Here is a 15,328-nt window from a genome sequence, read left to right on the forward strand (position 1 = left end):
TATAGTAGTGTTGTAGTGTGGAGTGTACTAGTGTCTCGGCCCACAGCAGACAGTCTTGGTAAAACTCCACATAACTCAGCTGGTACTCCATCTTGGACAGGACATGAACAGGAACCACCTGCCAGACAAACACAGGAAGCTTTAGTTACTTCACTGTTATATTGTCTCTTGGTTTACTAAAGGCAGTTGCATGTATTCATGGTTGCCAAGAGAAGTATCCGAGCAGGTAAAACGGTGCCCCTCTGTGAAACGGTGCCCCTCTGTGAAACGGTGCCCCTCTGTGAAACGGTGCCCCTCTGTCTCTCTGTATCAACCATCTATCTGCTCCAAACTGGTATGATATTGTTGCCGTTAGTAGCATTGAATGGAAAGCAAGGGAAGCCAGCGAGCATTTGACCTCCCTTGATAAAAAAAGGTATAAGAAATTAGCCAATCAGCATTGAGCTAACCTGAGCAAGCTCAACTGTGAATGGTCCTGGCACACCAAAAAAACAAGTGTCAAGAGAAGCCACTCCAATCAAATCGCATTGAGAGCAATACGTCATTGAAAGAAACAACTTGAATTGTTGCATCTCGTTGTGTTGTTGTCCTCCGGTGGCTAGCTAGCTAAAGTTGTCCCTTTCCTAAATTAGCCATGGATGGAGATAGGACTCGTGTTTTTACTTAATTCTCCTTACTGGTCAATGATTATAACGGCGATTCTGAACCAACCAGTCAAAAGTTTGGACACACCTCCTCAATCAAGTTGTTTTTCTCTTCTAGATTTCTAATCAATACAAAATGTAATTAAAATGACTGAATTGGGTTGGCTAAATGAGAAGGAGTCGGCTACAATGATCCAACCAACAGGTAGGCTGTTGTTTCATATGAATAGAGTTGTCGTAGACAAGGACGCCTCAAAATATCCTCAATTAGCCTTTCTACATCAACAAGCTAGATGGCTAGGCTAACTAAGCTGGCTAATGTAGCTAGCTAGCTTCTTTACAAGGATGTGGTGCAGTCTAGACCGGCACTACCAGGTGGCGTGAAGTTAGTCTTTAACAGCGGCAGTCGGTCTACACTCCCAATCACATCTGCTATCCGTGTGTATGTGAGCAATAAACATTTCATTTGACATACACCGACTTCTGCTCCTCTCTCTCAACCATCAAGACCACAAATTAAACTTGAGCGCTTTCAATTGTGACTTTTGAGCATGGCATCATTGTCCCAGATCACAGAGAAAGAGTACATCTACAAGCTTCCGTTGGCCAGTCCAGCGTTGTGATGGGCTATGATGAGCCGTCTGTTTAGTTAGCAAGCCGGGTTGACCCTTACAACAACAAAAGAAGAATGCGGTTTTGAAACTGCAGTAAAAGTGCATTTACATGCTTTATTTTGGACGCAATAGTCACAGCATCCTGCAGTTACACTGCACTCTAACTGCAATCCTTTATGTAATAAGGGCCAGCAGCTTGATAACCAAATTAATTTGGGAAATAAATTCTAATAGGTATACTAGACCTTGTGTAGAGTGGAATCTACCTGCTAAATTTAGCTAGATTATTACTTGTTAGCCAGCATAACGAAAAGCAGTCAGCTCTAGCAAACACCATCGAAGGAGCCCACTAATTGCAGGCAGGACACAATATTTAGGAGATTAAGCCCAAGGAAGGACACACACAGCACATGGGAGATTTTTGATTATATTTTATTTTAACAAACTTTAAAAACACAACATGCAACAATTGATGATTTTTTTCACATGACTGGGCAGGGCCACAGCCATGCATAGGTCCACCTACAGAGTTACACATGGAATAAACAGCCATTAACAAGTTTTCCCACAGATAGAAATACTCAGTTTCATCAGCTGTCTGGGTGGCTGGTCTGAGACGATCCCGCAGGTGAAGAAGCCAGATGATAAATGATCCTGGTCATGCGGTAGAGGCCTGTTGCAAAAGAGCAGAAAAAATAAATAAATAAAAACTAAAAAAACAGAGGTGGGTAGGGTGAAAATGGGTTGAATATTTTCCAAGAACTCTGTGAACACAATGGTGTAAAGTACTTGTTTTTTGGGGGTATCTGTGTTTGTATGTTTGACAACTTTCAAATGTACTTTACTCCATACATCTTTCCTTACAGTCACAAAAGTACTCATTACATTTAGAATTCTTAGTAGGACAGGAACATTGTCGGCTTTACTTGATCAGTGAGATAAATCCCTGGTCGCGCCTGCTGCCTCTGATCTGAAGGACTCACTAAACAGAGAACATCCCTGTTCATCCCTACTGCCTCTGATCTGAAGGACTCACTAAACAGAGAACATCCCTGGTCATCCCTAAGGTGCCTCTGATCAAAGGGACTCACTAAACAGAGAACATCCCAGTTTGCTGGTCATCCCTACTGCCATTTGATCTGAAGGACTCACTAAACAGAGAACATCCCTGGTCATCCCTACTGCCTCTGATCTGAAGGACTCACTAAACAGAGAACATCCCTGGTCATCCCTTGGAGATGCCTCTGATCTGAAGGACTCACTAAACAGAGAACATCCCTGTTCATCCCTACTGCCTCTGATCTGCAGGACTCACTAAACAGAGAACATCCCTGGTCATCCCTACTGCCTCTGAGCTGAAGGACTCACTAAACAGAGAACATCCCTGGTCATCCCTACTGCCTTGATCTGAAGGACTCACTAAACAGAGAACATCCCTGGCAATCCCTACTGCCTCTGATCTGGAGGACTCACTAAACAGAACATCCCTGGTCATCCCTACTGAAAAGATCTGGAGGACTCACTAAACAGAGAACATCCCTGTGGCATCCCTACTGCCTCTGATCTGAGGACTCACAAACAGAGAACATCCCTGGTCATCCCTACTGAACTCTGATCTGCAGGACTCACTAAACAGAGAACATCCATGGTCAACCGAGGCGGAGTGTTCCCCTGGCTATCTGTAAATGATGGAGTGTTCCCCTGGCTATCTGTAAATTATGGCTGAGTGTTCTGGCTATCTGTAATTGATGTCAAACATTAAAAATATAATGCAACAATATATGCCATTTAGCAGGGCCACAGCCATCCAAAGCGCCCACCTACTAGTCATGTGGCATACATTCTACAATGAGTTTTCCCCACAGACAGAACCCAGTTTCATCAGCCCTGGCTGGTCTGAAGCACCATGCTCTACCAACTGAGCTACAGAAGGTTCCCCTGGCTATCTGTAAATGATGTCGGAGTGTTCCCCTGGCTATCTGTAAATGATGTCAGTGTTCCCCTGGCTATCTGTAAATGATGTGTAAAGTGTTCCCCTGGCTATCTGTAAATGATGTTTGACAACTGTTCCCTTGGCTATCTGTAAATGATGTCATGTTTCCTTGGCTATCTGTAAATGATTTTGGAGTGTTCCCAGGACAGGCTATCTGTAAATGATGTCGGAGTGTTCCCTGGCTATCTGTAAATGATGTCGGAGTGTTCCCTGGCTATCTGTAAATGATGAACATCCCTGGTCATCCCTACTGGCTCTGATCTGTAAATGATGTCGGAGTGTTCCCCTGGCTATCTGTAAATGATGGAGTGTTCCCCTGGCTGAGTGTTCCCCTGGCTATCTGTAAATAAAAAGGAAAAAAAGAAAGTGGTGTCATCTGGTTCTTTGTAAAAAGGAATTTTAAAAAATGATTTTTTTTTTTACCTTTATTTAACTTATTTTCAATGACGGCCTAGGAACAGTGGGTTAACTGCCTGTTCAGGGGCAGAATGACAGATTTGTACCTTGTCAGCTCGGGGGTTTAAGTGTATGTTGTGTAGTAAGATGTTAGTAGCCCATGTGCCTCACACTAATAATTTGGTCTATTTTCACCTCTTAATTTCACCGACTGTTCTGACTTGGTGGTGCACATGTAGCCTATAACCTTTTCTAGAGAAATGTCATCATTGAATAACAGTTTGTGGGCACCATGTCACCTTTATAGTGCAATTAATGTATTGTTTAGAATTGTGTAGTGGCTTTGCTGGCATGCATCTAAAATAATTTGGGGGAGTCTTCCCAAACAAGATTTACATGCTAAAATAGCCACTGCATTCAGGTAGTCTTTTCAGAGCTATTATTTCAGTGGCATAACCCGCCACTAGAGGACCCGCCACTAGAGGACCCGCCACTAGAGGACCCGCCACTAGAGGACCCGCCACTAGAGGACTCAGGCTGATGGTAGGTCTTCAGTGATGTCTTTGTAATGGGTATAAAGTTCAACTCTTTACTGGCACACCTTGGTATGGCCCATCAACATTAAAGGTTCATCAACTCAAATGAATACAACAGGTGTTGTATTACAGTGAAATGCTAACTGACGAGCCCTTAACCAACAATGCAATTAAGAAAAGAGCAACAATAAAATAACAGTAACGAGGCTATAAACAGGCTGTTACGGTACCGATTAAATGTGGAGGCCATTTTGTATTTTACTTTATTTAACTTGGCAAGTCAGTTAAGAACAAATTCTTATTTTCAATGACGGGAACAGTGGGTTAACTGCCTGTTCAGGGGCAGAAAGACAGATTTTTATCATGTCTTAGTCACTAGTCCAACGCTCTAACCACTAGGCAACCCTGCCGCCTCCCCTATATACAAGGTGTTACAGTAGAGTCAGTCTGGAGGCTATATACAGGGGTACAGGTTCTTCGAGGTAATATGTGCATGTAGGTAGGGCTAAAGTGACTGTGCATGGTTAAAACGGAGTAGCAGCAGCGTAAAAAAAGGTGGTGGGGGTCAATGCAAACAGTCTGGGTAGCCATTTGATTACCTGTTCAGGAGTCTTATGGCTTGGGGGTAGAAGCTGTTAAGAAGCCTTTTGGACCTAGACTTGGCACTCTGGTACTGCTTGACGTGTGGTAGCAAAGAAAACAGTCTGACTAGGGTGCTGGAATCTTGGACAATTATTAGGGCCTTCCTCTGACACCACCTGGTGTAGAGATCCTGAATAGCAGGAAGCTTGGCCCCAGTGATGTTCTGGGCTGTACACACTACCCTCTGTAGATGTGAGCCATTACCAGTGTTTCAAAGCTTTTCATGTCTACAGACGTGAGTGCTACGGGTCGGTAGTCATTTAGGCAGGTTACCTTAGTGTTCTTGGGCACAGGCACTACGGCGGTCTGCTTGAAACATGTTGGTATTACAGACTCAAATGTCAGTGAAGACACCTGCCAGTTGGTCAGCGCATGCTCGGAGTACATGCCCTGGTAATCGGTCTGGCCCTGAGTCCTTGTGAATGTTGACCTGTTTGAAAGGTCCATCACCTACGGAGGAGAGCGCGATTAGTAATCAGGAACAGCTGATGCTCTCATGCATGCTTCAGCGTTGCTTGTCTCGAAGCACACATAGAAGTAATTTAGCTCGCCTGGTAGGCTTGTCACTGGGCAGCTCACGGCTGGGATTCCCTTTATAGTCCGTAATAGTTTGCAAGTCCTGCCACATCTGATGAGCATCAGTGTAGTAGGATTCAATCGTAGTCCTGTATTGATGCTATATCAATCTTAGTCCTGTTTGATGGTTCGTCTGAGGGCATAGCAGGATTTCTTATAAGCTTCCGGGTTAGAGTCCCGCTCCTTGAAAGCAGCAGCTGTACCCTTTAACTCAAGAGTGGATATTGCCTGTAATCCATGGGTTCTGATTGGGGTATGTACGTACAGTCACTGTGGGGACGATGTCCTCATTGATGAAGCCAGCGAGTGATGTTGTGTACTCCTCAATGCCATCGGAGGAATCCCAGAACATTCCAGTCTGTGCTGCAAAACAGTCCTGTAGCTTAGCATCAGCGTCATCTGACCACTTCCGTATTGAGTGAGTCACTGATACTTCCTGCTTTAGTTTTTGCTTGTAAGCAGGAATCAGGATAGAATTATGGTCAGATTTGCCAAATGGAGGGAATCTACGCTTCTCTGTGTTTAGAGTAAAGGTGGTCTAGAGTTTTTCCCCCTCTGGTTGCACATTTAACATGCTGGTAGAAATGAGGTGAAACAGATTTAAGTTTGCCTGCATTAAACTCCCTGGCCACTAGGAGACCCACCTCAATGTGCATTTTCATGTTTGCTTATGGCCTCTTAGTGAATCGGTTTGTGGTGGTAAATAGACAACTAAAAATAGATAAATTCTCGTGGTAACCTGGGATGTTCACACACACTATTCTACTGTATAATAGTCAATGACACGCCAACATTGTTCGCCCTAATATTTATATATTTCTTAACACCATTTACTTTAGGTGTGTGCATTGTTGAGAATTGTTAGATACTACTGCACTGTTGGAGATAGGAACAAGCATTTCACTACACCCGCAATAACATCTGCTAAATATGTGTATGTGATTTGATCTTCCTTAATATTAGATTTGGCGCACCAGCGGTGACCTATCAAATAGACCCACACCACCCCACCTCATCTTACCAGAGGCTGCTGTTCTCTTCCAGATGCACCTAAAACCCAGCCAGCTGTATGTTATCCATGTTGTCGTTCAGCCACGACTCAGTGAAACACAAGATATTACCGTTTTTAATGTCCCGTTGGTTGGTAGGATAGGTGTTGAACGCAGCTCACCCGGTTTATTTTGAGTAGGAGGAGAAAAACAGTAGATATTCAGACTACATGTAAATCGAGGCAGGGGCAGGAGGAGGACAGAGACCATAGGAGGCATAGTTCGTAAGGAGAGAAGGATCTACAGCTAAGCCTAAGCCAATGGCATTACAACAGTTATTTTAGAGAGAGCTTGCAGGCTGGGAGGTTTCTTGTGGTGATGGGGAAGTTGCTTTTTTTACACATTGCCCCAATCCCTTTTCCCTCCAGTGCATTCTACGTTCAGGAAGAGAACAGCCGATCCTCTACAGTAAATTACAGTCATTCTTATAATATCCAGTCCAGCCATTTATACTTTTTTACATTTTAGTCACTTAACAGATGCTCTTATCCAGAAGGGCTTTAGAATTGTGTACCATAAAAAAGCTGATGATCTAGGTTAACACTTCACATGCAAAACTCATTCCATATACAAAAAATACCACAAAAAAAAGGTGTTTAGAAAGGAATTTAATTCCTAAACTACTTTTACAATGAAAGCTGTGGAGATCAGTTCAGTTCAAACCAGAATAAAATATCTTTACAAAACGACCAGAGAAATATAAAAATATAATATACCAGCCGATTCAAAACGAAAGTGAACAAGAATGAAGGCTTGAATTTAGTTTCAGACAGAAAATCAGCAGAGAAAATATTTCACTGAACAAAATGTATCCCGACATTAGCCCGGTCTCAGATCCGTGTCGTCTTGTCAACTCCTGTGCTCATTGTCACGCCACAATAACTATAGTATTTAGCAACAGTACAAACGGATCTGAAACCAGGCTACTCTTCACTGACTTGCCTATGTGCCACCTAACAAAATACAACTATCCCTTAAATGTGTAAAAAAAAAAAATTAAAAACTGAAAAAAACTAAATCTGAAAACATTGAACTATTGTTATATTGTCAACAGGCCCAGTTCGTTATGAACCACAGCAGTCCATCTTTGGCTGAATCATGATGCATTCAGTTAATACTGGCTTTATATGTACCACACCATACACCAAAATATTAAATATTTTACAAAATAAGTTGATGTATATATACACATACTACTGTACAAAAGTTGGGGGTCACTTGAAAATTTCCTCCTTTTTAAAAAAAAACCGACTTTTTTTGTCCATTAAAATATCATATTGATCAGAAATACAGTGTAGACATTCTTAATGTTGTAAATGACTTTTGTAGCTGGAAAAATCTTATTTTTAATGGAATATCTACATAGGCATACAGAGGCCCATTATCAGCAACCATCACTCCTGTGTTCTAAGGGCACGTTGTGTTAGCTAATCCAAGCTTATCATTTTAAAAGGCTGGTTGATCACCATTTTGCAATTATGTTAGCACAGCTGAAAACTGTTGTGATGTTTAAAAGAAAGAATAAAACTGTCCTTCTTTAGACTAGTTGAGTGTCTGGAGCATCAGCATTTGTGGGTTCGATTACAGGCTCAAAATGGCCAGAAACAAAGACCTTTCTTCTGAAAATCAGTCTATTCTTGTTCTGAGAAATGAAGGCTATTGCACGCAAGAAAGATTTCATACAACTCTGTGTATTACTCCCTGCACAGAATAGCGCAAACTGTCTTTAACCAGAATAGAAAGAGTGGGAGGCCGCGGTGCACAACTGAGATTAGCCAACAAAACGTGCCATTGGAACACAGGAGTGATGGTTGCTGATAATGGGCCTCTATACACCTATGTAGATATTCCATTAAAAGTAATCTGCCGTTTCCAGATACAATAGTCATTTACAACATTAACAATGTTATTTAATGTTATTTAATGGACTTTGTTGCTTTTCTTTCAAAAACAAGGACATTTCTAAGTGACCCCAAACCTTTTAACGGTAGTGTATAACACACACTGTTTTTCATATAAAAAAAAAGCAATAGGAAATGTTTAAATAGTTGTTACTAAGGCTAAAGATTAAAAATAAAAAGTTTCCAGAGTGTTAGCTATTGCACACCAGCCGCGTGGAAGTGAGGAGGGAGGGGCGAGGAGGGCTGAGGACAGAGGGAGAGGGGCGAGGAGGGCTGAGGACAGAGGGAGAGGGAGAGGGGCGAGGAGGGCTGAGGACAGAGGGAGAGGGGCGAGGAGGGCTGAGGACAGAGGGAGAGGGGCGAGGAGGGCTGAGGACAGAGGGAGAGGGGCGAGGAGGGCTGAGGACAGAGGGAGAGGGGCGAGGAGGGCTGAGGACAGAGGGAGAGGGGCGAGGAGGGCTGAGGACAGAGGAGGGCTGAGGACAGAGGAGGGCTGAGGACAGAGGAGGGCTGAGGACAGAGGAGGGCTGAGGACAGAGGAGGGCTGAGGACAGAGGAGGGCTGAGGACAGAGGAGGGCTGAGGACAGAGGAGGGCTGAGGACAGAGGGAGAGGGGCGAGGAGGGCTGAGGACAGAGGGAGAGGGGCGAGGAGGGCTGAGGACAGAGGGAGAGGGGCGAGGAGGGCTGAGGACAGAGGGAGAGGGGCGAGGAGGGCTGAGGACAGAGGGAGAGGGGCGAGGAGGGCTGAGGACAGAGGGAGGGGCGAGGAGGGCTGAGGACAGAGGGAGGGGTGAGGGATGAGGGTGTATGGAGCAGCCCAGACAGGATCTTCAGGGCTTTCTGCGTCTAAAAACACAAAAACATAACAGTTACTCACTTTAGAAACACACAAACACCTTCCTCATGCTCTGAACATACCAAACATGGGAGCATCTTCCTCATGCGCTGAACATACCAAACATGGGAGCATCTTCCTCATGCGCTGAACATACCAAACATGGGAGCATCTTCCTCATGCGCTGAACATACCAAACATGGGAGCATCTTCCTCATGCGCTGAACATACCAAACATGGGAGCATCTTCCTCATGCGCTGAACATACCAAACATGGGAGCATCTTCCTCATGCGCTGAACATACCAAACATGGGAGCATCTTCCTCATGCGCTGAACATACCAAACATGGGAGCATCTTCCTCATGCGCTGAACATACCAAACATGGGAGCATCTTCCTCATGCGCTGAACATACCAAACATGGGAGCATCTTCCTCATGCGCTGAACATACCAAACATGGGAGCATCTTCCTCATGCGCTGAACATACCAAACATGGGAGCATCTTCCTCATGCGCTGAACATACCAAACATGGGAGCATCTTCCTCATGTGCTGAACATACCAAACATGGGAGCATCTTCCTCATGCGCTGAACATACCAAACATGGGAGCATCTTCCTCATGTGCTGAACATACCAAACATGGGAGCATCTTCCTCATGCGCTGAACATACCAAACATGGGAGCATTTTCCTCATGCGCTGAACATACCAAACATGGGAGCATCTTCCTCATGCGCTGAACATACCAAACATGGGAGCATCTTCCTCATGCGCTGAACATACCAAACATGGGAGCATCTTCCTCATGCGCTGAACATACCAAACATGGGAGCATCTTCCTCATGCGCTGAACATACCAAACATGGGAGCATTTTCCTCATGCGCTGAACATACCAAACATGGGAGCATCTTCCTCATGCGCTGAACATACCAAACATGGGAGCATTTTCCTCATGTGCTTAACATACCAAACATGGGAGCATCTTCCTCATGCGCTGAACATACCAAACATGGGAGCATCTTCCTCATGCGCTGAACATACCAAACATGGGAGCATCTTCCTCATGCGCTGAACATACCAAACATGGGAGCATTTTCCTCATGCGCTGAACATACCAAACATGGGAGCATTTTCCTCATGTGCTGAACATACCAAACATGGGAGCATTTTCCTCATGTGCTGAACATACCAAACATGGGAGCATTTTCCTCATGTGCTGAACATACCAAACATGGGAGCATTTTCCTCATGTGCTGAACATACCAAACATGGGAGCATCTTCCTCATGCGCTGAACATACCAAACATGGGAGCATCTTCCTCATGTGCTGAACATACCAAACATGGGAGCATCTTCCTCATGCTCTGAACATACCAAACATGGGAGCATCTTCCTCATGCGCTGAACATACCAAACATGGGAGCATTTTCCTCATGTGCTGAACATACCAAACATGGGAGCATCTTCCTCATGTGCTGAACATACCAAACATGGGAGCATCTTCCTCATTTTGAGTTGCATCTCCCCCTCCACACTTTTCCCTCAGAACAGCCTCAATTCTTCAGGGCATGGACTCTACAAGGTTCCACTGGCCAACGTTGAGTCCAATGCTTCAGGAGTGTACAAAACAGTTCCAACCCTCAGAACAGCCTCAATTCTTCAGGGCATGGACTCTACAAGGTTCCACTGGCTAACGTTGAGTCCAATGCTTCAGGAGTGTACAAAACAGTTCCAACCCTCAGAACAGCCTCAATTCTTCGGGGCATGGACTCTACAAGGTGTGGAAAGCGTTCCACAGGGATCCTGGCCCATGTTGACTCCAATGCTTCCCACAGTTGTGTCAAGTTGGCTGGATGTCATTTGTGTGGTGGACCATTCTTGATCCATATGAAACTGTGGAGCATGTAAAACCCAGCAGCGTTGCAGTTCTTGACCCAAACCGGTGCACCTGGCACCTACTACCATTCCCCGTTCAAAGGCACTGAAATGTCTGGTCTTGCCCATTCACCCTCTGAATGGCACAAATACACAATCCATGTCTCAATTACCTTAAGGCTGAAGAATCCGTCTTTTACACGCCGCCTCCCCTTCATCTACACGCCGCCTCCCCTTCATCTACACGCCGCCTCCCCTTCATCTACACGCCGCCCCCTTCATCTACACGCCGCCCCCCTTCATCTACACGCCGCCCCTTCATCTACACGCCGCCCCCCTTCATCTACACGCCGCCCCCCTTCATCTACACGCCGCCTCCCCTTCATCTACACGCCGCCTCCCCTTCATCTACACGCCGCCTCCCCTTCATCTACACGCCGCCTCCCCTTCATCTACACGCCGCCTCCCCTTCATCTACACGCCGCCTCCCCTTCATCTACACGCCGCCTCCCCTTCATCTACACGCCGCCTCCCCTTCATCTACACGCCGCCTCCCCTTCATCTACACGCCGCCTCCCCTTCATCTACACGCCGCCTCCCCTTCATCTACACGCCGCCTCCCCTTCATCTACACGCCGCCTCCCCTTCATCTACACGCCGCCTCCCCTTCATCTACACGCCGCCTCCCCTTCATCTACACGCCGCCTCCCCTTCATCTACACGCCGCCTCCCCTTCATCTACACGCCGCCTCCCCTTCATCTACACGCCGCCTCCCCTTCATCTACACTGAATGAAGTGGATTTAACAGGTGACATCAATAAAGGATCATAGCTTTCACCTGGTCAGTCTGTCATGGAAAGAGCAGGTGTTCTTAATGTTTTGTACACTTGTGTATTAATTCAGAAACCTTGAAAAGTGTCCCCCGAAAGTTCAGACGCATTTGTAAAACAAAACCTATGGACATTATACTTACTTTTGATGTCCATGGTGCTGGTAGCCTGGACCCAGGTTAGATCCAGCCCTCATCTCCACAGCCATAGAACACTGGAACATAGAACACACACAGTGTGGAAGCTTCTACAATGGTTAACTACAGGTAACTGATCAGAAATGTTTTAACATCAAGTGTCTTAAAATGGGGGGGCGTTGAGCCACCACGAGCCAGAACAGCTTCAATGCACCTTGGCAAAGATTCTACAAGTGTCTGAAACTCTGTTGGAGGGATGAGACACCATTCTTCCACATCATTTGGTGTTTTGATGGTGGAAAACTGGTCTTGGGAGCCGCTCCAGAATCTCCAATAATGTGTTCTATTGGGTTGAGATCTGGTGACAGACTGCCCTGTGGATGGGGGCTTTGTCATGCTATAGCCATGGTAGTCAAAATAATGGCCTCCCAGCATTTTATACATGACCCTAAGCATGATGGGATGTTAATTGCTTAACTCAGGCACCACACCTGTGTGGAAGCATCTGCTTTCGATATACTTTGTATCCCTAATTGGCTCAAGTGCATCCATTGTTTTGGCAGTTACCTGTACCTTACTGTATACCCTACAGCCATGACAGCCTGGTACCAGATATGAGTGTACGGTCTTGGTCATTGTCCTATGGTCAGTCACAGGTCGTGGTGTTAGCACACAGTTAGGCCAGGATACACTGCCACACTCCATCCCCCAGGGGCAGCAGAAACCTTGTCCAGTTGCTGAGCCTGGTTGATGACCACAGCTCAGGGTCCCAGCTGGTAAGCAGTGAGGCTTTTCCTTTGGTTCAGTCTTTAGTTTGGGGATGCCTTATGCATTTTTCCTTTTTGTACATGTGGGGTGTAACATATCTTCACCATCTTTACAAATACTAATTTGCTTGGAAGACCAAGAGGTCAGAGGCAAAGCTGGCCCTGGACCAAGGTAATGTTGCCGTCTCCCTAAGTAAATATATATATTTGACATCTAGGCACATACACCGATTTCTTACATAAATGCACACATTCATTCAGGTTCCAGACCAGTCAACAAGGCCTAGGACCCCTAGACATAATGATTCAGGTTCCAGACCAGTCAACAAGGCCTAGGACCCCTAGACATAATGATTCAGGTTCCAGACCAGTCAACAAGGCCTAGGACCCCTAGACATAATGATTCAGGTTCCAGACCAGTCAACAAGGCCTAGGACCCCTAGACAATGATTCAGGTTCCATACCAGTCAACAAGGCCTAGGACCCCTAGACATAATGATTCAGGTTCCATACCAGTCAACAAGGCCTAGGACCCCTAGACATAATGATTCAGGTTCCATTCCAGTCAACAAGGCCTAGGACCCCTAGACATAATGATTCAGGTTCCATTCCAGTCAACAAGGCCTAGGACCCCTAGACATAATGATTCAGGTTCCAGACCAGTGAGTGCAGCAAAATCAGTGGGCTTGTTATGAGTTTCGTAACACTAGGGCTTGAACAGCAAAAACTGACCTGGGACCAGACAAAACAGTACAGCCCGTGTAGAGAGTGAGCCCTGTCTCTTACCCTGGTCTCCACATCTGTCCAGTCTCCCTCCATACGGTCACCCCCCTGGGCAGTGTTGCCCTCTGACGACCTCCTCTTACGGCTGTAAGTAACACAGTAAGTGTTTGACATCAGACGATACAAAAGCAAATGATCTTCAGCTTATCGTTCTGATCTAAGATTCACAAACCTATCATTATGTGATCCAAGATTAGACATTTTTAGAAGTGTTTGCACATTTGTAAAAAAAATCTATATTTAAAAAATTGATTTTTAAAACTTTTCACCTTTATTTTACTAGGCAAGTCAGTTCAGAACAAATTCTTATTTTCAATGACGGCCTAGGAACAGTGGGTTAACTGTCTGTTCAGGGGCAGAACGACAGATTTGTACCTTGTCAGCTCGGGGATTCGAACTTGCAACATTTCGGTTACTAGTCCAACGCTCTAACCACTAGGCTACCCTGCCGCCCAATAACAAGTATTCAGACTCTTTACGCAGTACTTTGTTGAAGCGCCTTGGGCAGCGACTACAGCCGCATGTCTTAGGTATGAAGCTACAAGCTTGGCACACCTGTATTTGGGGAGTTTCTTCTCCGCAGATCCTCAAGCTCTGTCAGGTTGGACGGGGAGCGTCTGAATGCTTATGTAAACGTGATTTCAGTTTTTATTTTTAATAAACCTGTTTTTGCTTTGTCATGTGGTATTGTGTGTAAATTTATGAGCGGGAAAACAACGATGTAATCCATTTTAGAACAAGGCTGCAACCTATCAAAAGGTGGAAAAATAGAAGGGGTCTGAATACTGGATGTCATAAGGTGAATGCACCAATTTGTAAGTCGCTCTGGATAAGAGCGTCTGCTAAATGACTTAAATGTAATGTAATGAATACTTTCCGAATGCACTGTATGCATGAAAGTACAATGAACAAAAATATAAAACGCAACATGGAACAATTTAAAATATTTGACTGAGTTATAGTTCAAGAAAGGAAATCAGTTAATTAAATGAGGCCCTAATCTATGGATTTAACATGACTGGGAATACAGAGATGCATCTGTTGGTCACAGATACCTTTAAAAAAAGAAAAGAAGAGTTGAGCAGACCAGTCAGTATCTGGTGCGAATCAGAACACCAGTCAGTATCTGGTGCGGATCAGAACACCAGTCAGTATCTGGTGCGGATCAGAACACCAGTCAGTATCTGGTGCGGATCAGAACACCAGTCAGTATCTGGTGCGGATCAGAACACCAGTCAGTATCTGGTGCGGATCAGAACACCAGTCAGTATCTGGTGCGGATCAGAACACCAGTCAGTATCTGGTGCGGATCAGAACACCAGTCAGTATCTGGTGCGAATCAGAACACCAGTCAGTATCTGGTGCGAATCAGAACACCAGTCAGTATCTGGTGCGGATCAGAACACCAGTCAGTATCTGGTGCGGATCAGAACACCAGTCAGTATCTGGTGCGGATCAGAACACCAGTCAGTATCTGGTGCGAATCAGAACACCAGTCAGTATCTGGTGCGAATCAGAACACCAGTCAGTATCTGGTGCGGATCAGAACACCAGTCAGTATCTGGTGCGGATCAGAACACCAGTCAGTATCTGGTGCGGATCAGAACACCAGTCAGTATCTGGTGCGAATCAGAACACCAGTCAGTATCTGGTGCGGATCAGAACACCAGTCAGTATCTGGTGCGGATCAGAACACCAGTCAGTATCTGGTGCGGATCAGAACACCAGTCAGTATCTGGTGCGA

General features: G+C 45.3%; 1 protein-coding gene across 1 annotated transcript in view; it reads right to left on the minus strand.

Moving 5' to 3' along the window:
* Nucleotides 1–9,030: 9,030 nt before the first annotated feature.
* The window catches only part of kif23 (kinesin family member 23), a 46,795-nt gene continuing 40,497 nt past the window's right edge, over nucleotides 9,031–15,328 (minus strand). The window contains 3 exon segments of the mRNA XM_046342874.1: nucleotides 9,031–9,198; nucleotides 12,041–12,111; nucleotides 13,588–13,669. Coding sequence (XP_046198830.1) covers nucleotides 9,183–9,198; nucleotides 12,041–12,111; nucleotides 13,588–13,669 — 169 coding nt within the window. The 3' untranslated portion in view covers nucleotides 9,031–9,182.

This window comes from Oncorhynchus gorbuscha, linkage group LG01 (assembly GCF_021184085.1).
Source record: "Oncorhynchus gorbuscha isolate QuinsamMale2020 ecotype Even-year linkage group LG01, OgorEven_v1.0, whole genome shotgun sequence".
In the NCBI taxonomy this organism is placed as follows: Eukaryota; Metazoa; Chordata; class Actinopteri; order Salmoniformes; family Salmonidae; genus Oncorhynchus; species Oncorhynchus gorbuscha.